This window comes from Phyllostomus discolor, chromosome 1, assembly GCF_004126475.2.
Source record: "Phyllostomus discolor isolate MPI-MPIP mPhyDis1 chromosome 1, mPhyDis1.pri.v3, whole genome shotgun sequence".
Classification (NCBI taxonomy): Eukaryota; Metazoa; Chordata; class Mammalia; order Chiroptera; family Phyllostomidae; genus Phyllostomus; species Phyllostomus discolor.
The window spans coordinates 63851837-63875187 of record NC_040903.2 but is presented as its reverse complement, the minus strand read 5'-3'; the positions used below and the strand labels follow the sequence as shown (position 1 = coordinate 63875187).

The 23351-nt window shown below is 37.2% G+C and overlaps 1 protein-coding gene across 1 annotated transcript in view; it reads left to right on the top strand.

Annotated features, from left to right (window-relative positions):
- MRC1 (mannose receptor C-type 1) overlaps positions 1-18339 on the top strand; it is an 80892-nt gene extending 62553 nt beyond the window's left edge. Inside the window, exons 23-30 of the mRNA XM_028507292.2 lie at positions 1210-1312; positions 4062-4294; positions 7375-7540; positions 8358-8507; positions 14438-14551; positions 15078-15242; positions 16456-16497; positions 17388-18339. Coding sequence (XP_028363093.1) covers positions 1210-1312; positions 4062-4294; positions 7375-7540; positions 8358-8507; positions 14438-14551; positions 15078-15242; positions 16456-16497; positions 17388-17638 — 1224 coding nt within the window. The 3' untranslated portion in view covers positions 17639-18339. The remainder of the gene's footprint in view (positions 1-1209; positions 1313-4061; positions 4295-7374; positions 7541-8357; positions 8508-14437; positions 14552-15077; positions 15243-16455; positions 16498-17387) is intronic.
- The last annotated feature ends 5012 nt before the right edge of the window (positions 18340-23351 follow it).

The window sequence follows — 23351 nt, the reverse complement described above, 5'->3', positions numbered from 1 at the left end:
CATCGTGTTTTGGTAAATTTAATATTTATTGATTGATTGGTTGATTGATCGATTGATTTGCATTACCTTTACCCCTCTTTTAATCCTTTCCTTGCAATCCCTACCCTGTTGTCTATGTCCATGAGTCCTTTTTCCTTTTTGCCCAATCCCTCCACCCCCTAACCTACCCACTCCCGCTGCCCCTGCCACTAGCTGTCATCCTGATCTCCATCTATGAGTCTGACATCTTTATAATAATTAATTTGGTAGCTATATGCAGAGCACATACATTCTGGTGATGAGTGATTTTCAGTGGGGAAATTCTTTGACCCTCTTTATGTCAATGAAAGATGAAAACTTACTAAAGAAGTTAAAGTAGAATGGAGTGAGATAGGTTTTTCTTAGAAAGATCTCAGGCACAATAATTTTTTGAGGTAAAGCACAAAAAATTATTATTGCACAAGCACTTTGTTTTCAGAATATAAAGAAAAGCAGAAACAACAGAAATAAGTAAAATTTGTAATCTCACCCTTCAAGAAAAAAACACTGCTCATTTTTTGTTGATTTTATTCCTAGACTTCTTAGTGTATGTAAAAATATAAAGTTTATATTTCAAAAAACTGAAATTGAAACACATATACAATGTTGTTACAATCTCAGGACTTGGGAAGTGGAAAGATAAAACACAATTTGATAAAGAGAATGGACGAGAACTTTTCATAGGCATTTTGTGGTGGGAACATTCTTACTGTGGACAGGTTTTGGGGACTACAGCAGAGACTCCGAGCCAGGACAGTCAGTGGAAGATAAAAATAACTAGAGAGGGAGATGGGGATGGATAAAGAACCTTTGAAGTATAGGATTGGGGGTTCCTAATAGCTGAGGCTTGAGGGATAATGAGGTTGGGGGCAGGGAGGTGGAAAAGGCAGCTGTAGCAGTGTTAGCTGTGGATCAGGGAATTAATAGAATTTCTGATGGCAAAGTTTCTCAGATCTGTCTCCAAAATGTATCCAACTCTGTTTGGTTTTCTGTTAAACAGCAAGAGTTCAGTGTGAGGGACCCACACGGGAAGCTGGTGCAGTGTGTGGAAAGTAAGGATGGATTGAGTATACTGCATTGTAAACGGATGAGGACAATCTTAAAATGGGAGGTTAGGGAGGGGCGATGTATTTGGCTTATTAATGAATTGACCTAAATAATTGTTAATTCCTCCCACCCCCAAATGTACAGGCTGACTGTGTTGTCATTATGGGAGATAAGTCAAAGGAGGCCGGGAAATGGATGGATGACACCTGTGAAAGTAAGCGAGGCTACGTGTGCCAGACACGCCCCGGTAAGTCCCACCGAACCTCACCTGCCGGCGAGAGCTGAAGCTTTGCAATCGTGTTTAAGGAAATGACCTCCTCAGTTTTTTTCTGTAAACCTTAAACTGTTCTAAAAATATAGCTTTATTTTAAGAAATGATTCCCTGGAACACCAACAGGTTTGATTCTCACTTTAATACATGTACCCATATGACAGACAAAATGGGTGAAGTTTTCTCTAGTTTATTCACGAGTGTGCCCTCTCATCTATTACCAGAAAATTTTGTGCAGATTAAACTTGAAGTTGAAAGTCTTACTTTAACAAAGATGTCAGAGTAAGAATAGCTCAGTTGAGCTTACATAGTTTGAGAGCCATTGGTATAAAACGTCACACCTACCTCATTCTTTGTTGTGTGTCTTTCAAAACACAGCTCTGTGACTCACTTCCTTTTTCCAGCTGAGGAATCCCAACTACAGTGACATGAAACTAAAACAGAATGTGCGGATATTTATGGAAAGTCAAGATTATGGTTGTACGCATTTCAATTTTTGCTGAAATTACCATATAAATGTTTAGCTACACACAATGACTGTCAGAACTCAAGAAAATCAACTAGACATGAGGTGGGAGGGTGCGGTGGGTTTGCTGTCATCCTGAGTGCAGCTCTTGGAGGATCAGTTTGAGTTAAAAGGTACTTCTCCTTCCAGAGCTAAAAGAATTTTCTACCTTCTGGGGAATCAGGGAACTAATGTCAGCTTATGACTAATGCCAGCGATGACTGGAAATCACTTAAGATGCTTGCAGATGAATGAAAAGAACTGAAGGCATTCCAAATTTTATTAATCTGAAAGCTGGTACAGGCTCTGTCACTTCTCCACATGAGCAGTGTTCAAACTTCTTCATCCCATGGCACACGTGAACTAATTACTAAAATTCTGCGACACACCAGATGATATATGTATTATATTTTTTGCCGACCTGACCAAAAAAATAGATATAGTTTTGATTCACTCCCCCAATAGCTATTGTTGTGTTTGACATAGCTAAGGGAAAAGAGGTCAGTGCCCCCGACTAAATAGTCAGGCATCGCATGTTTTAAAACTTCTTGAGATGCGTAGGTTGAAAATCGCTGCCCTGTGCCACGCCCGAGGACCAGAGTCTCAGGCCCAGAAATGCCTCTGCCCTCCTGTTCTTTGGGCAAAGTGGGGAGGCTCCTTCGAGGAGTAAATGATGATTCAGAAGCTTATTTAAAATCTTTTTCTTATGATTATAAATGTAAGCAATAGTGTATTTGCCACCAATGAAAATATTTTGAAGATTTTTAATGACTTTAGGTTTGAGGAAAGGTGTTAAAGTGTTAGAGTAAAAAAGAAACACTATAAAATTTTATACTGTCAATTATGTAAAAAAAAAAACACAACAAAACCCCAAAACCAAACCCCACTATGAATCCTCTTAAAAATAATAACAAAAAAAGGACAATGAAATGCATCAAAATAAGAATAGTGGTCTAATTTGGATAGTGGGATTAAGGGTGATTTTTCATGCCTTCATTTATTACTATATTTTTCTGCATTTTTCAAAATCTATATTAACATATACAAATATATGAATAAAAATATATAAAACATATGTAAATTTTAAAATATTTTAAAATACATCTTTTCTTTGTTGAAAATTTAAAAAATATAGAAAAAATGTAAAGAAAACAAAATACTCCCCACAACCTAAACTCTCAATATTTTAGTTTTTCCTTATCAGTTTTTCTGTTTCATAAACAAGCAAACTAGTCAGATGAGCCAGGTTGCCTAGTCGTTTTTTTTAGCTCTACCTCAAGTATCATTCGCCACTTTCAGTGATCAAAAAAACTCCCAAAGATGTTTTAGACAAACCCAAGCTGTGAAATTGAACATTTTAAAGACCCTGGCCTGCATCTCATGGTCTAATGATACTTTTCCAACACAAGGTGGCAGCAACCTCAGAAAAAAGGGGAGGCTGCTCCCACTTGCTGGAATCTAGTGGTTCCCTTCCCAGCATAATCATAAGAAAGTTTGGCATTTGTGTAGCAAGAGAACAAGGTGGATGGTGGATTGGGCCTGGTGCAGAGTGGGACAGGCAGAGAGGTAGCCAAGACAAAATTGGTAGGAAAGGATATCTAGAACCCCAGTGAAGGACACAGGCAATCACAAGTAAGAGGACACCCTGACCCTGAGATCAGGGTAAATGAACTAGGAACTCGTGTACGGCTTCATTCCAGAACTTAAACCCATCTCTTGAGGTGTGTTACACACAGGAGGGCCCAAATAGATAAAACAAGATATAAATTCATGGATAGAGTGAACGGATGGGGGGAGGGAGAGGAAGACTGTTGTTGACCTTGAAGTTTGACCAAGGTAGAAAAATAAAGATTAGGAATGATAGGATGATAGGTATTCCTTAATTTATGGGATTAAACTGTGTCTTTTTTTTCCATCCAGATATTAGATCTCATTGAATTTGCAAGCTTATTTTTTAAAAAGTTTGGAAACTTGATTATATAATTACCTTGATATTCTAAATACAGTTTGAAAATTATTTAATTTAATCAGGCATACTGATTAAAAATAGAGCTTTATTTTCAAGTGTTAAGTGGCTTATAAAAATATTTTTAACACTGATGGTTTGGATTTGTGCTATTCTGATTATTTTTATGATGTGTGAAACATAGTAGTCATGTACTGATGACCCTAAGGTAATGTTCGTTGAAAATGCTAATGAAAATAATCTTTGTATTCCAGATCCTTCCTTGCCTAATTCTCCAGCAACAGTTCCAACTGATGGCTTTATTAAATATGGTAAAAGTAGCTACTCACTCGTAAAACTTAGTTTAAAATGGTATGACGCAGAAGACTACTGCAAGCATCAGACTTCTTCTATGGCTAGCATCCTAGATCCCTACAGTAATGCATTTGCATGGATGCAGATACAAACATTCAATGAACCTGTGTGGATTGGCCTGAATAGTAACTTGGTAAGATGTAGACATGTGTCTGACTTGATGTGGTTGATAAATTGTGATTGAATATGATTCTCTCTCTATTCATCCTGTTGAACACTTGTTACATGTAGGAAAGTGTGCTGGGGTATAAGGATGATACTAACATGAGCAAGACCCAGTCTTTCAAATATCCACTGCTTTCAAGGATCTAGCAAGCTAGTGATATATGACAGAAATCAAATAAAGACTTACCTAACTTATATTAACTCTCATATTGCTTTTTAAAAATGTTTTTATTTAGAGCTGACATACCATATTATGTTAGTTTCAGGTGTACAACATAATGATTCAACCTTTATATACCTTGCAGAGTGATCATAATAAGTCTAGTAACCATCTGTCACTGTCCAAAGTTGTGATATTGACTCTCTTCCCTATGCTGTGCATTTTATTCCTGTGGCTTATTTTATGACTGGAAGTTGTTACTTCTTAATTTCCTTTCCCGCACCCTCTCCCCTCTGGCAGTTACCAGTTTTGTCTCTACCTATGAGTTTGTTTCTGTTTTTTCTTTGTTTGTATTATTTGTTAGGTTACACATATAAGTGAGTAAAATCACATATCATATAGTATTTACCTTTCTCTGACTCACTTATTTCACTCAGCATAATACCCCCTAAATCCATCCATACTGTTGCAAATGGTGAGACTTCATTCTTTTTTTATGACTGAGTAATATTCTGTTGTATGCACCACATCTTTTATTCATTCACCTATTGGTGCATAACTCTCATATTGCTTTTGAACATTAAAATTAATTCTACATCTAAACAGTTTTATTTATTAACTTGTTTCTTTCTAGCGTCATGACTACAACTGTGCCATGGGATTTAGGGAAGCAGGTCAGGGGCATAGTTCCTGGGTGATGAGGATACATTTTATTTCTTCTGGCAAGCCATTGCAAAGTTGTTTTCAGTCCTGAAATTGTGAGAGCTTCCATCTGTGTGTAAGAAGTTTCATGCAGTCGATTCTCTATACTCCATGTTGGCAGAGAATGAGGTGGAGGGAGAGATGAGTCATAGAACTGAGTGGTAATGGAGTTACTGAAGCATTCCCCAAATGAGTCTCTCTGATGCCCTGTAATCCACCTACCCTCCATGCATACATCTATTCATCAACTAGTCAACTAGCAAACTTCCTAGAAGATCCAGAGGTGTCAACAAGTAGTGTAATTAAGAGACTATACAAGAAGTATCAAAGAGAGGTGACAGCAAGGTCTACAAGAGGAGAGAAAGGGATCAGTTGTGCCACAGGAGTGATTCTCAGGGAAGGTCAAACTTTATAGATGTCCTCTGGGATGGTGAAACATAAGGAAGGAGTACCAAAAAGAGAGAAAAGGATAGAAAGGGATAAAACTCGCAAGTAGATGGGTGTCAGATTTTATAAAGCTTCTCATGCCATGAGGCAAGAGTTGAAATTTACACTTCATGCAATGAGTACTTCCTAAGTAGGGAAGTGAATATTTAAAAGTAAATAGTTCCATGATTTCTGTGATTAAACTTAGGCAAGACAATTTTATGTCTGTGTTGACTCAATTTTTAGTAATTAATTTGCTTGATAATTCATTCATTTTCTTCTCTCAGATGTGGTCCCAATTCTCTTATGAGTTTAAAATAGGCTTTTATTTATTTTAAGAATGACTAAATAGCTTTCTACTATACAGACCTTTATAACTAATAGAGTACTATTATTTTCTTTACATCTATGGAATTAATGATTTTATAAACACTATTTAATTAAACATGGTAGAATACAAAATTCTACAAAATTCTAAATAACACATACTTTTGATCTTGTCACTAAATCTATGGTAATTGACTTGGTAAATTAAATAATGCTGTTAATATGGGACAATTGTTTAGATTGTTCAAAAATTTCAATTAGTTTTATGTATCACGTGGTCTTAGGCATTACCTATAAATCTCTTCTAGACTGTTGAACAGATATATTGATAAGTAATATTTTAAACAAATATTTTACTTAATTTATCTTTAAAAAAGAGGGGAAAGGAAGGAGAGAAACATCCATCAGTTGCCTTTTGCATGATACCTGGACTGCAACCCAGGCATATGCCCTAACCCAGAACTGAATTAGTGACTTTTTGGTTTGCAGACTGGTGCTTAATCCATTGAGCCACACCAGCCAGGGCTTAATAAGTAATATTTTTGATGTTATCAATTATTTTTTTTGTGACCCTGAATTGTTTGACTAAATTTAATGAGACATCAAGTGTGTAAATTGAATAAAGCAATCAGCTTTTTAAACAATGCCATCATGGTCAGTTATGGTTGAAAGGCCATGTAAGTGGAAGGCGAGACCTACACCCCTCTATTCCTTACCCACAGGACCTTACCTAAGTCACTGACCACTGGCCTGTTTCAACAGCCAAACAATAAGATTAGAAGAAATGTGTATCTGTCCAGCGTCCATGAGTTCAATGAAAATTATTTAAATTTTATTATTATTTCAATGGTGATGTAATAAATATTTTATTTGGAAGGTAAGACCTTTGTCACTGAAAGCTTACAAATAAGAAGAGTTTCATAGAGACAACATAGGGCTTTATGTCCGTTTTTCAAATTGTCTTCCAAGGATATATTTATTGTTGTCTTCTTTTCAAGAAAGGCTGTATTTACTGAAGTTGAGTTGGTAGAAACAACCCATGATGTTTTAAAAAATTCCTAAATGTTAGCCCTGGCTGGCGTAGCTCAGTGGATTGAGCGTGGGCTGGGAACCAAAGTGTCCCAGGTTCGATTCCCAGCCAGGGTACATTCCTGGGTTGCAGGCCAGAACCCCCAGCAATCGCACATTGGTGTTTCTCTCTCTCTCTCTCTCTCTCTCCCTCCCTCCCTTCCCTCTCTAAAAATAAATAAATAAAATCTTTAAAAAAATATTTAAAAAATTGAGCTAGCATTCTTCATTTAAAAAAAAAATCCTAAATGTTGAAGGTTCTTTGTGAAGTCATGGTCTTAAATATATTTTTAAATCTTCACTTGGCTCTTCTGGCATTTTCTAAATGAAGCACCACCCATGTTAATGGTGTTTTGTTTTTGCAGACTGGGGGTGACTACGTTTGGACTGATAGATGGAGAATGAGGTACACTAATTGGGCTGCTGATGAGCCCAAACTAAAATCAGCCTGTGTTTATCTGGATCTGGATGGCACCTGGAAGACAGCACATTGCAATGAAAGCTTTCATTTTCTCTGCAAAAGATCAGATGGTAATTGAATATACAAAAGCAATCTAGCCATTTGCAATTTTCTCAATAAGCTAATGCATACCACCGTCAACATTGTTAAACTATATAACATGTCTTGGGGAGCCTAAGAATAAAATAAAACATATTCCTTCACCTAACAGAAGATTGACTTGGTAATAAATAAATATACATAAATCAAAATAATGGAGATAGAAATTTTTCTTCATTGTATGAGTATATTTGCTCTTTATAAATTTCTGAATTTTTGTAATTGAGATTATTCTTTGAATCTGTGTAGGATTCTCTAGGAAATTATTATTGCTTTTGATGTCAATAGCATAAATATATCAAAATAATTTTATCAGAATGCATGTAGATTCATCAGTTGGTGATATTATGGTGATAATGTCCTACTTAGCAGGCAGTCTTAAAATTGGACATCCATAGCTGAGAAGGGTTATAGGGTTTAAGATCCACCCCACACCCCCCAAAAAGAGTGTCTTGAAGGGGGACTATCTTTGCAAATTATTTTTGGGTCACTTTGTGTTTGGTATTTAATGTATTTCTGGGTACCTGTTGGGCTATATTCTTAATTATGAGTGCAATTGATTGCCACCATTCTTTAGTGAACTCTAAATATATTCTACTGAACTATATTTAAAATGAAAAAAGATGAAGTAAATAGAAAGCCCAATAATAAAAATGATAGATTCAAATGATTAGAACTTAAAAAAAATGATAGGCGATGAAATTTTCCACAGCTACTATTATATTTTTTCTACACACTGTAGAAACTTCATATTTTACTTTATTTTTTATTTTTTTTTTTAATTAACAGAAGTCCCCGCCACTGAACCTCCCCAGCTGCCTGGCAGATGCCCGGAGTCAGAGCACTCAGCGTGGATTCCTTTCCATGGCCACTGCTACTATATTGAGTCTTCATACACAAGGCACTGGGGCCAAGCATCTCTGGAATGTCTCCGAATGGGTAGGTGTCACATTTACTGTAAGAAAGTCCCACAGTCATCTATTCCAGGTTGCCATGATACTAATAACACGGCACATTAAAAACAGAAGGAATGTAAAAATACCTGTTTGTTTTCCTGAATAATTTATATTGTAACAAAATAGTCAACATCATGTCCCCCAAATGTAATTTCTAATACTGTAGCCTCAAAAATCTTAACAAATTTGTTAGAAAATAGTCATCTACTGAGCAATACTTTCTTACTTTCGGCCCTAATACACTAAATTGTTAGGATTCTCATTCTCAGCTATTCAGAGTATTGTATTCACATCTTGTCACCAATAAGCTCAGGTTTACAAGTGTTCAGGAACAACTTTGCTTTACCTTAAATAGACAAGAATTTATATCTGGTTATTTTATTTGTGAAGAAAAACATAAGAAAACTCAGACATGACATAAGTGGATAATTTTCCCCTGAAATAAAAATGCCAAATAAAGTTAATTTTTAGGGTACATTTAAAAATTCACTTAGTTAAATTTCACTGAATATTTTACTATTTTTTTTACTAAATTTTGATTATGCCCTAAATCAGGGTTCTTCATCCAACAGTGGCGTGCAAGAGCTGTAGCCTCATATCCTGCAGGTTCATTCAAAAGTTAACCTTGAGTTTTTACTTTTTACTTTAAGGTTTGTATTTTTTCAGCTTTACTGAGGTAAAATTGATATAAAACTTTAGGGCATTTAAAGTGCCTAACATGGTAATTTATTACACATACATCATGAGAAGACTCCCCCCATCAAGTTTATTAATGCATCCATTACCTCACATATTTGCATTTTTTCTTCTTTTGGTGAGAACACTAAAGTTCTCTTTTACCAAATTTCAATTACACAATACAGTGTTATCAACTGCAGCTACCATGTTATATGTTAGATCCTCAGACCTTATTCATCTTATAATTGAAAGTTTGTACCCCTCTACAAGGCTCTTCCTATTTCCCCTGTACTCCTTAGCCCCTGCCAACCGCCATTCAACTTTGTTTCTGTGAGTCCATTTTTTTTAAGTTCCACATGCAAAGCTGATATTATGTAGTATTTGTCTACCTCTGTCTGGCTTACTTCACTTAGCATAAGGCCTTCCTGGTTAATCAATATGGAAATGGAAGGTTTTCTGTCTGTTTAAAGTCTGAGATTATATATATATATATATATATATATATATATATATATATATATATATTTATTTATTTATTTATCTCCCATTAATTGTTCAGTAGCATCTTGTTTAATCTCCATATATGTGTGAATTTTTGTTTTCTTCTTGTAATTTATTTCTAGTTTTATACCATCATGGGCAGAAAATATGCTTGATATAATTTCAATTTTAAATTTACTGAGACTTTTTTGTGGCCTAACATATGGTCAATCTGAGAATGTTCCACGTATGCTTAAGAAGAATGTCCATTTTTAAAAATATCTGTGGCTTCTTATTTTGTTATTTGTTTTTTTATTGTTTATTCTATTACAATTGTCCCGATTTTTCCCCTCTGGCCCCCTCCACCCAGCCCACTGCCCTTTCCCACAGTCAATCCCCACACCATTGTCCATACACGTTCTTTGACTAATCCCTTCCCCTTCCACCATTTCTCCCTTCACCCTTCCCTTCCTACAGCTATCAGTCTGTTCCATGTCTCCATGTCCCTGGTTTTATTTTTCTTGTTAGTTGATTTTGTTAATTAGATTCCTGTTATAAGTGAGGTCATATGGTATTATAATTAGCACTGTTATGAACATAGGAATAGGTAGGTTCTTCTGAATTGGTGTTTCAGGATTCTTAGGGTATATTCCCAGCAGTGGAATTGCTGGGTCATAAGGCAGTTCCATTTCAAATTTTTTGAGGAAATTCCCTACTGTTTTCCACAGTGGCTGTACCAGTTTGCATTCCCACCAACAGCACACTAGGGTTCCACTTTCTCCTCTTCCTTAACAGCACTTGCTGTTTGTTGATTTATTAATGATGGCCATTCTGAGAGGTGTGAAGTAATATCTCACTGTGGTTTTAACTTGCATCTTTTTTTTAACATTTTTAAATATATTTTATTGATTATGCTATTACAGTTGTCCCATTTCCCCCCTTCTCTCCCCTCCACCCTGTACCCCCTCCCACCCACATTTCCCCCTTTAGTTCATGTCCATGTGTCATACTTATGAGTTCTTTAGTTTCTACATTTCCCGTACTATTCTTGCCCTCCCCCTATCTATTTTCAACCTACATTCTATGCTACTTATTCTCTATACCTTTTCCCCCTCTCTCCTCCTCCCACCCCCCTGCTGCTAACCCTCCATGTGCCCTCCATTTCTGTGGTTCTGTTCCTGTTCTAATTGTTTATTTAGTTTCTTTTGGTTTTGCTTTAGGTGTGGTTGTTAATATTTGTGAGTTTGCTGTCCTTTTACTATACATGTCCTTTCTTTATCTTCTTTTCTTAGATAAGTCCCTTTAGCATTTCATAAAATAGGGGCTTGGTGATGATGAACTCCTTGAACTTGACCTTATCTGAGAAGCACTTTATCTGCCCTTCCATTCTAAATGAGAGCTTTGCTGGATAGAGCAATCTGGGATGTAGGTCCTTGTCTTTCATGACTTGGAATATTTCTTTCCAGCCCCTTCTTGCCTGTAAGGTCTCTTTGGAGAAATCAGCTGACAGTCTGATGGGAACTCCTTTGTAGGTTACTGTCTCCTTACCTCTTGCTGCTTCTAGGATTCTCTCCTTCGTTTTTACCTTGGCTAATGTAATGATGATGTGCCTTGGTGTGTTTCTTCTTGGGTCCAACTTCTTTGGGGCTCTCTGAGCTTCTTGGATTTCTTGGAAGACTGTTCCCTTTGCCAGATTGGGGAAGTTCTCCTTTATTATTTGTTCAAATATGTGCTCAATCTGTTGCTTTTCCCCTTCCGATTCTGGTACCCCTATAATTCGGATATTGGAACGTTTAAAGGTGTCTTGGATGCTCTTAATCTTTTCCTCAATTTTTTGAATTCTTATTTCATCATGCTTTCCTACTTGGTTGATTCTATCTTCCTTCTGGTCCACTGTATTGTTTTGAGACTCATATTCCTTCCTTTCACTATTGGCTCTCCTCCGCGTGTCTTCCTGCATCTGTTTTATGGTAATCTGCATTCTTTCATCTAAATTGCACCCAAAATCAATCAGTTCCGTGAGCTTTCTGATCACCAGTGTTTTGAACTGCGCATCTGATAGATTGGCTAATTCTTGGTCGCTCAAAAGGATGAGTCCTGGGGGACTGATCTGCTCTGTTGAAAACATGGTTTTTTTTTTCCCCTGTCTCTCCTTTTTTTTTTTCCGGTCTGGTTGCTCTTGTTATGGTGGGGGGGCGGAGCCTTAGGTGCTCACCGGGGCTGGGCACCCCAGTCGCTAGATTGTGACGTTATATGTGGGGGCGGGGCGGGAGCAGGGCGGGAGAAAACAATGGAGGTAGTTCCGTTCCCCTGGACTCAGACCCTTGTCTGGGCTTCCGGGCTGCGAGTTCTGCCCTGGTCCACAATCGCTGCCCCTCTGGGTCTGCCAGCCGCAGCTTGCGTACTCAGGGATCACCACTGCCTTCTTGCGCGCCAGATGGCTGTCACGCTGATTTCACACCAAACCTTCCCCCAACCTCCGCGCGCCGCCGACCCGAGCCAGCCCCGCGCCCGCCCGGCTCGTCTTCTCCTACCAGTCCGGAAGAACGTGTCTACTTCAACTTCTTGGCTGCCCGACTTCCATTCAGATAAATCCTCTGCCGGATCTGGGTGTTATTCTGATAGTAAATTATTGTTGTAAATTATTGGTTTTCTAATCTTGGTTGTACGAGGAGGTACGGTGTATCCACCTAGTCCTCCATCTTGCCGGAAGTCCAACTTGCATCTCTCTAATGGCTAGTGATGTTGAGCATTTTTTCATGTCTATGGGCCATCTGTATGTCCTCCTTGGAGAAGTGTCTATTCAGGTCCTTTGCCGGTTTTTTAATTGGATTGTTTGTCTTCCTGGTGCTGAGTCACATGAGTTCTTTATATATTTTGGAGATCAAACCATTGTCTGATTTATGATGGGCAAATATGTTCTCCTATACAGTTGGTTACCTTTTCATTTGGATGATTGTTTCTATTCTGTTCCATTGATTTATGCGTCTGTTCTTATGCCAGTAGCAAGCTGTCTTGATTATAGTAGCTTTGTAGTATAGTTTGATATCAGGTATTGTGATCCCTCCTACTTTGTGCTTCTTTCTCAGGATTGTTGAGGCTATTTGGGGTCTTTTTTGGTTCCATATACTTTTTTAAAATATTTTTTCTAGGTCTGTGAAATACGCCATTGGTATTTTAAGATGAATTGCATTGAATCTATAGATTGCTTTGGGTAGTATGGACATTTCAATGATGTTAATTCTTCTAACTCATGAACATGATGTATGGTCCATTTATTTGTATCTTCCTTAGTTTCTTTCTTCAGTGTTCTATATTTTCTGAGTATAGGTCGTTTACATCCTTGGTTAAATTTATTTCAAGATACTTTATTTTTCTTGTTGCTATGGTAAATGGGATGTTTTTCTTAGCTTCTCTTTCTGATAATTTATTGTTGATGTACAAGAATACTATTGATTTCTGAATAGTGACTTTGTAACCACTACATTGCTGAATTCACTTATTAGGTCAAGTAGTTTTTTTTGTGGATTCTATAGGGTTTTCTATGTACCCTATCATGTCTTCTTCAAATAATGACAGTTTTACTTCCTTCTTCCATTTTGGATGTTTTTTATTTCTTCTTCTTGTCTGATCACTGATGGTCATGACTTTGCCCTCTACTATCATTAAAATCTTAGCAAGTTTAACATATCTTCTGTATTTTATATTTTACTTGAGTACAAAATGAGGTACCAATAGTACCCACTTGATAAAGCTGTTGTAAAAATTTAGTAAGGTCATGCTTATAAAGCCCAAAGCAAACTGTCTGGCATAAAGTGCTTAAAGTATATTCATTGTTACCATTATAAAGCGATAGCTATTTACTCTAAAATCTAAGGCTGACATTTAATCAGTCTTAATCTGATGTGCATTGTCAATGTCATAGTCATTGAACCAGCCTCTCAATATCTGTCTCCCTGCTTTGTACAGTCTTATACTTAACAGCTGAATTCATACTCCTGCAGTGCATTGCATCGTTCTGTTGCCTGAAAAAACTAAGTGTTCTTTCCTCTAAATACCAATTTACTGCCATTTGTAGTAAGGCCTAACCCAAGTCATTTTTTACCCATTGACCGTATTAGTCCAGCCAAACTGCATTATCTATTAACACTATTAATTCTTCCCAATAGATCTATCTGTCTATCATCTATCTATATCATATTACCATAAACCAATATAGAGGACTCCATGCATCTGTGAGTCATCTGTGTTCCTGAAGAAGCTCTATGCTTCCCTTTTTTCTTGTCTTTTCTCTTATTCTTCCTCTTCCTGAAATTATTTTCTATCCTTTCTGCTTGGAATCGTATGTTTCTTGATATCTTAAATTCTGTTTCCTCTATGCTCTCTTTCAGTTGCTTCACCTAAAACAAAATCAAAAGCATGTTGTACTTATTTTATTTTCTAACACATCCTTTCATTCTTGATTCACAACTACCTACATTATTATAACCCTATTAAGACCTTCTATGTCCTCCTTCTCTTTGCATGTTCTGCAGCAGCTCATTTAGTGCTTGTACACAGATGATGCTTTAAAATGTATTTTCAGAATAGAAAACAAAATTTTGAAAGGATAAATGTCTACCCCTTAAAATTCTCTCTCTTAAGTGGGTATGTTCGAATGATTTATATTGCTCTTAGTATAAATACTGTCATTATAAAAATATTTTCAGCTACTTAAGTGTATTCCCATCATATTTGTTCTTCTATATTTTGCAGGTGCCTCTTTGGTTTCCATTGAAAGTGCTGCTGAATCAAGTTTCCTATCATATCGAGTTGAGCCACTTCAAGGCAAAACCAACTTTTGGATAGGGTTGTACAGAAATGTTGAAGGTAATTTTTGCAGGATGATTATTTAGTTACAAATATTTCAAACTAATGTATGTTAAACAAGGTTTCAGTTTCAGAAACTCTTGCCTTAAATAATGGTTAATTTGTGGAAAGTTTTAAAATTAAAAATATTTTCATTTGAGATAAGAACTGAAATTTTCAATGACACACATGTTTTTCTACCTTGAAAGTTGCTAGTTAAAATAATATTTTCTGTAGTTGTTAGTTTAAGAAGCTTTAAAAATATTTTCTGTCTTTTACCAGAAAAAAATACATAGAACAAGATAAATATACAAGTTTGTATTAATTAGGAATAAATTTTCAACTAAAACTGTATTAAGAAACATAGTCTCACTACCCTTTCCTGTGATAATTAGCTATTATAATATCATCCATTAAAAGTCTAACTGTAAACAAATATTGATTGCAATATAAAATAATATGCTTAGAAGTTTTACATGGATAAGTTGAAGTTATTTTAAGATGGGATTTTTAACTTATATTTTTATTGGCTCTATCTGATCACCAGGAAAGTGGATATGGATGAACAACAATCCAGTCTCCTTTGTCAACTGGAACACAGGAGACCCCTCTGGTGACCGAAATGATTGTGTAGCTTTAATTGCATCTTCTGGATTTTGGAATAATATTCACTGTTCTTCCTACAAAGGATATATTTGTAAAAGACCAAAAAGTAAGTAGGAATTTGCTCCCTGATACGTATGTTGACAGACCACCATCACTTTCTAATATTAAGATGTCAGGCATGGGATTATAATGCGATTACAGGTTTCTTGCAAGCTCTCCCCTGCGTAAGTGAAAAATACAGCCTACCATGGTGATCACTTGCTGTCTGCAGCTCCGAGTGAGCATAAAACACTCCCCACCTGCTTAGCTGACATAATGGTTTTGATTTATCAATCCACTTATAACGGGATATCCATGCATATGGGTCTGCAAAATTGCAAGCAGTTTTGGAGAGCCAGGCCGCAAAGACTTATGGCATGAGAAGAAAAAGTGAAAGAGTCACCTTGGCAAACTGGAAGGAGCAGGGTTTTAGAAGGGAATCAGAATTATTACAATAAATCACATAAGGTTTAAGGAATAAATCTTGTAAGACAAATTAAACCTCCTTCTGAGATCTCAGTGGCAGACCATGGAATGACAGGGATTGGGCAAATTAACCATGTTATTTGCCCATGATATGATACTATCTGGCCTTTAATAATATTTTTATGCTATTCCACTTCATACAGTAGCCTTCCCAACATATGAAATTATTAATTAAATAATATATAAATAAATTAATTAGATAAATAAATACTCCATCTCCCATAGATTTTTATTATCTTAGAATGGTATAGTTATTCAGGCTTTTAAAAGTCTGTTCTAAAGATACCACATACCCTTTGGTGCAGTATTGGGATCTTATTTCACTTTCATTCAAATGTTTGTAATACTTAATGCTTCCATGGGCCTATTTCAAAACTGCTAGCCCAGAATACATTGTTTATGGGTAGACTGGGTAGATTTTTGAGAATGAGTATCAGTGGTTCAAATACAAATCTGAGGGCTGTATGGGGTGGGCAAAAGTAGGCTTACAGTTGTGAGTACACAAAACACAGTTTATTCCTGTATTATTATTTATTAATTATTATAGTATTTATTTGTATTACAACTGTACCCACTTTTACCCATCTCTGAATTTTTAGATCTTCCAATGTATTCAGACTCACCATACAGCTGCAGGATGCTGCTATGGAATAGACAGATCTGATCTATCTGTATCGTATCATGTCATGTCACCATAATCCAAACACGGAGGATTTACTATATCTGTGAACCAAATAATACTATCTATATATGGGTTTTACAAATATTTAATAATTTTCTTATTTTACAAACAGTTGTTGATCCTGAACCTACCCACACATTAATGACAACAAAAGGTAAGACCATTTGGAAATTTCAAGTTCCTTATTCATAATGTATTAATATAGTTTGTCTAAACAAACCCTAATAATCCCTCCCTACATCCCCTGTACTCTCATTAGACTTGCTTGCGCTGCACCAGCCTTTGTCACTATGTCATCAGCCTCCCTTGACTGTCGCTCTAGAAAATCAGGCTTTGGGGACAGGTTGGTGGTTTTACCATCGATGCTTTTAAAGGCATTGATTGCTCTGTTACAGAGAGTCACCTTATAGGAACCCATAGGAGAAATTTCTCCCAGTAATCCATGAGGTTTTTTTCTTTTTTAAGCAATGGTTTTCATTTTTAATTTTATACATAACTGAATTAGGTAACATCCTATTTCACTCATTTGGTTGGCTGCTATAAAACAGAGAGATTTATGGCTTGCTGTGGCCTTCTTGTTAACCTCAGGACTCCTCTTCATTAACCAATCATACTCATGAGCCCACATTTCTACTACTCTTATTTTCTCTTTTTTCTAATAGTTTCACTTGCTTTTTTATTGTCATCAGCATCATCATTACTATCCTATTTCTTTTCATATAATATATTTGTAAGCAGCCTTATTTTGAAGCAGGCTATTTTAAAACATTGCAACTGAATAGTCTTGCAACTGAATATGTAGCATGGAGCTATGTAGCGTGGAGCTACATAGATAAATGAAATAGTCTTGAAACTGAATAATAATCATAACATCTAAAACAATCCTCTATTCTGCTTTCATGCCTGCCTTTCTGTTTGACAAATGTCATTGGAAAGAATGTTTATGCATTTTTGTTTTTCAGAAAAGGAAGTTATATTGTTCTCCATAGCATTCTACCATCTACCTCCCTCCACTCTTTTACTAATGGTTTTATTTATTTCTAGCTGACCCGAGGAAGATGAGCCCTTCTAAACAGCCTTCCAGTGTGGCAGGGGTAGTCGTAATTGTGGTCCTCCTGATTGTAATGGGTGCTGGCCTCGCTGCGTATTGGTTTTATAAGAAGAGACGTGTGCATTTACCTCAAGAGAATACGTTTGAAAACACCCTCTATTTTAACAGTAGAACAAATGCAGGAATTAGTGATACAAAAGATCTCGTGGGCAACATTGAACAGAATGAACACGCAGCCATCTAGTACTGCAGTGTGATTTAGACATATCTGAATTTCATAAGATTGTAACCGAAATGTTAAGGTCTTTCATTCAATCTGATTGTTTTGTTTAAAATTAGGACTGCGTTGCACTGGTCTGTGCCTTTTCTTTGCCTAATTGAGGAAATAATTGCTCATTTTCTAGCCTGGCAAGATATTTTCACAAAAGAAAAATGATATTGACTACCACTTTAAAAAATGTCTTAGGTGAATACATAGGATTATAACGTCAACACTTAAGCACCATTGGTGTATCACTATTGTGAACTGAATGCAGATTATCTGAATCCCAGAAGCAACCAACTAAGCTGCCTGAAATAGTTTAAGGAGCTCCCAAAGAAATGTTACCCACTGAATAATAATTCAGTAATTAGAGGGCCATTTTAAAAAATTAAGTCCAAGTAATCTCAGGTGTCATAAAAATTTAGTCACTTTGTCTTTTTAGCAATTTTAATTTTCACTCCAATTATTTAGAATTGTATTTGTACATGAGCAGAAAGAATAAGGCCGCTGAGAATCTTGTTTTCCCCAAGCAGGGTTTTGAGGCTGAATATTGTAAAGGTATTCTTTGTCCTGTTATATGTATATCAGAAATACAAAGATGTGAAATAAAAATGTAAATTTGCATATCTGGATGTACTTAGATAATGTGAAATAAACATCAAAGACAAGGTCTATTTTTAACAGATCTGTATTTTGGTGGTTTTGCTTAGTGTATGTTTTTTAAAGTGAGAATTATTTATCCATTTACTTTACCTTAACTTTACTCTTAAATAATCTTGTTAATAGAAGGATTCTTTAAATTAAAGTCTTCATATCTTTAAAACAAATAGGTTGCTAAAACACTAAGTATAAAATGAATTTTACCGTAATGACTGGCATAGTTCTCCCAGATCTTCCCTGATAACATTGACCTAGCTCAGAATTCAACAAAGTCAATGTTATTGGGAGGTAGATCTCTGAATATCTTACTCACATATTGTTAAGATGAACTTTAACAAATTTGTTTTGCTTAACAATTTTGCCTTAAAGTTTTATGTACATTGCGAATGAAGTACATTGGAGGCATCACATCTCACACATGTACCACACTGCCAGCTCATCCTGGACTCCTTTCCCAAAGCATTGTTCTATCTATCCATCTGTCTATCTATCTGTCTGTCTATCATCTGTGTCATCTATCAATTGATTTATTTTTAAAAAATTGGTTCATACTACTGTGGAGGCTTGGTAGGTCCAAAATATACAGGATGGGCGAGCAGGTTGAAGACTCGGAAAAGGGATGCAGTTTGGGTCCAAAGACAGTCAGTCTGCTTGCAGAAGTCTGGCACTTAGGCCTTCAACTGATTAGGTGTGCTCACCCATACTCTCGACAGTGATCAGCTTTACTCAAAGTCCACTGATTTAAATGTTAATCTCATCCCCCCCCCCAAAAAAACCTTCACAAAAACATCCAGAATAATTCTTGACATATAAAATCACGTCACACTTCTTTATATGGCAACAGTTTTGTCATTATTTTTTATAAAGGGAATAGGATAATTCAGTCTTTACCCTGATTCATCACAATTTTTAAACATCTTTGATAGTGTAGAGAAGGTCCTTTCACCCATACAACTTGTTATTCATAATATGGTATAAATTTTAGGACTATAGTGAAATATGGAATGAAATTCCATATGGAATTTTCATTCTCTTGAATTTCATTCGTATACAAGTACTAATATTTCAGGGCACTCATACTGAGGATTTTTTTGTATGTGCAGTGAGTCTTAAATATTTAATTTGGTGGTATTCACTAATCAGTTTGTTGACTTTATTTTTATAATGGAATAGTAACAATTTTTTGTATTGTTAGTACAATTTTTTGAGGTTAGTATTTTGTGTCAAATCAGCTAAAATTTTATATCTTTTTTCTAGTATGTTCATAGGATTCATTTTTCTTCATTCTCTTCATTAACTGAGTTATAATATAACCTAAAAGTCTCTTCACTACTTCAAATCAATTGATGCTGACATTGGAAGGGCTCCCTGAATTGGCTGGAGATCCTGGCTGTACTATGGGGGCTTTAAAATATTAAATTTATTCATGGCAGATCTGCACAATTCGGTTTTGGCAAAGATTATTGATCTCATTCAACCAGCTCTGCGGGTTGAGTGTAAACCAGCCCTATCATGGCTTTCTCCTTATGGGTCTGATTACAGCTCATGTACACAGAGTTCTCGAGGAGATTTAAAGACCATACCAAAGCGACCAGACTCTTTTCTGTTGACTTAGTTTTTTCGTTTTGTTTTGTTTAAGGGCAAGAAAGTTCAAGACTCTCTGGGCATGCTCCTGATTTGGGGTTTTGGCATAGATTCTCAAACTGTGATGGGGAATAAGCGCCACATGGAGAGCTTATTTAAAATACAGAGTCTTTTAGGTGAATGCTTCTGATTCTGATTAAGTAGAGCTGGGTCAGAGTCCTGGAATCTGCATTTCAACAAGCAGCCCAGGAGAGTCGACCCTGATGAGCACTCACTTTGGAATCATTTTGCATTGAGAAAGCATTTCCCCAAGCTCTTAGAAATCTTCCATAATCCATGGGGTAAAGGCAATGTAGCCAGATAGCATTGGAATTAACAAAAGCTGTGGATTTTCCATTCTGTCTGTTAATTAACCAAGAGCTGTAGATGCTGAAATCCACTCCTGTACTTCTTTTCCTAATCACCCTTATATTCTGCTATAAACTGAGTGCTTGTGACCCCCCAAAATGTATATGTTGAGACCTAACCTCTAGTGTGATGGGGTTAGCAGGTGGGCCCTTTGGAGGGTGACCAGGTCATGGCAATGGAACCTCATGAATGGGATGAGAGTTCTTATAAAAAAATAAAACTCCCCACACAGCTCCCTCAGCCCTTCCTTCATGTGAAGACACAGGGAGAAGACGGCTGTCTGTGAACCAGGAAACAGGGCCTCAGCGGGCATTGAATCTGCTGATTCCTTAATTTGGACTTTCCGGACTCCAGAGCTGTGACAAATAAAGTTCTATTGTTTGTAAGGTCTGTGGTATTTTGTTCCAGCAGCATGATGCACTAAGACATTTTCCCAATGCCATACTGTTCTTATATTGCCTTTATAATCACCATTAATAAGTATGTATGAGTTGAGGATTTGCTTCTCTTACGGAATCCTAGAATATAAATTTACTCCAGGAGGGAAAAGGTCAGAGATTACATGATCCTGGGAAGAATGCTAGATCTTTGTGAAAAGAACCATTTCTCCGTGCTGTGAGCAATAACAGAAAATTATATGTCCCATGGAGACTCCCATCTCATAAAAATGTCAGTCACCCTGGGTCAGAGTTGGCTCATCTTATAAAAGGCAGCAAATGGAAATCTTCTAGTGCTCTTGACTATCATCAGCTTCTTTGAGAAAAATTGTGACAAATACTTCAAAAAGAATTCTGTCTCTTATTTTCCCTCAACTTTCTGGAAATCAGTCAAACTTGGCTATAAAGGTAATAGGGCAACTGATTAAGTACCCATCATATGCCAGGCACAGTGGCACATATTCAAATGAATTCCAGATGGTCCTGAAGTATGTACTGCAGACTGCCACGTGCCACCCTAAGGATTTATTCCAAAGCTCACAGACCCCGGCTCTTGAGCTGGAGGGGCAGGGAGAGGGGACTTGAAGTTTTCAGGAGAGGAGAAGGGAGGGTATGAGACTGACAGTCTCTAGGTACCTAATTATCTGAATAGGACAGTTTGCTCATCTGGCAAGATTTGACTTTCAAAGAGAAAATGGGCTAAGAGGTGGGCTAATCCTCTACAGTCTCTACATGGTTTATGTTACTGATTTGGGTCTCATAATGAAAAGACCGGATTTTTCTCTGGGTGTGTCTAGGCTCCTCTTGGGGCCTTTGCTGCCATGTCAGTAGGCTATACCTGGAGATGGGTAACACGAATTGTTTTTGTCAGAGGAGTCTGTTCCCACCACCTCTGCAGTGAGCCTCCTCCCTGACAGCAGCTCAGCCGACACACCTGTGTTGGTCTCAAGCACCTGTGGTGTATGTGTCACAAACAGGTACCAGGGCTCCTTCTTTACCCATAGGGCCACACCTCACCTAGTGTGGACCCCAAAGCCAAACCTGCAGAGTGTGATGGAAGCAGACCCAGTCTGGGACCTTCACCTGAGCAGCTGACAGAGACTCAAGTCCCATCCAAGCCATAGATAGTCTGGCACAACCTCTGGGGGCCTCAACCATCAGGACCTCCTGAAGCCACAGCCTTCCTCCAGTCATCCCCACAAGATGTGTCTAGTCGCTGCGCTTGTCTCACTTCCTCCTGGTTCTTATTCAAAAGCCACATTTCTTCCTTGAAAGTCAGCAAAATCTCAGTGCTATGAAGTTTCCATGAAGGCAGAGAAGAGCAGAGGGAACAAGTTTGGGGAAGCCAGGCAGGATCAGGTAACCTTTCCTGAGGTTAATCTTCGGGAAATCCAAGCCACTGCGTTCTTTTGGACTATCTTTAACCAAGTGTATTCCCCAGTGCCAAGCCTCAGGATATCAAAGAACCACTTACAAAATATTCCCTTCCTCATAAGACACAGAATGATGTAGCCAAGAGGGCATCTCTGCCAACACATAGGCTGAGACAAAAAAAGAAAGAAAGAAAGAAAGAAAGAAAGAAAGAAAGAAAGAAAGAAAGAAAGAAAGAAAGAAAGAAAGAAAGAAAGAAAGAAAGAAAGAAAGAAAGAAAGAAAGAAAAAAGCCTAAAGACAATGAGAGTGTGTTCTGGGTGGAAAGAGCCACAGTCCCTCCTCCTCTAACAATTCCAGTTATCAACTAACCAAAGGAACTTTGATAGCTGTCATTGACCCTAAGGAGGTCACGGAAAAGAGGAACAGAGTGAAAAATGTGGTGTTTCAATAACTATAATAGATACAACATCTGAGTAGCTATCAGCATCTATAATTCATGCATTTTCAGCTCCAACTTTTTCTCTTCAACTAATGCAATTTCAGTTTCCACTGTCTAACACTGAAGTGTCAGGCTGTAAGTGTCAAGCTGTAAAATTCTGTGAAGAACTGAAACAGAAAAATAACAATGTAACCTACAAACTCAAAAGCTGTGCTGGGACCTAACCAAGAGCCGGTGGATACATACACACACTCTGTTCTTCTGAACAGACCAGTCATAACATCACGGCTCCCCAAACATCTGGCACATCTGCCAAAGATATCACCCTGGAGGCAGTAGCAGGCTACTTCACAGTTAGTGCAGAAAGCAGAACTACAATTGTTTGGATCGTCAACACCATCACCCCTGAGGATTCGTGCCTAGGACATCAGAGATCACCACTAGGGCATAAAGAGTTATGTCAACAGCAAAGGTACCACCCGTACTGACCATGGAGGTGAAGGCCACACACAATATCACATGGAGACCATCAAACCTGACAACTTTCAACAAGAAGGTTGACATATTTTGCAGATTATTGATGACCAAAAAAAATCTAGGTTTGAAGCCATTCTCAGCACTGTCTTGGAAGAGCTAGTAAAGATGCTGAAGATGCCATCGGCCCTCCATGGCTCCAGCGTGAGGTGAGGGTTTCACCTAGCACGTGCTGTACTTCCTCTTATCGTAGTGCTCATCCTGTGGCATTTCATTGGGACAGTTTCCCAGGCTTTCTTCCTCTGACAGACTGTGACTGT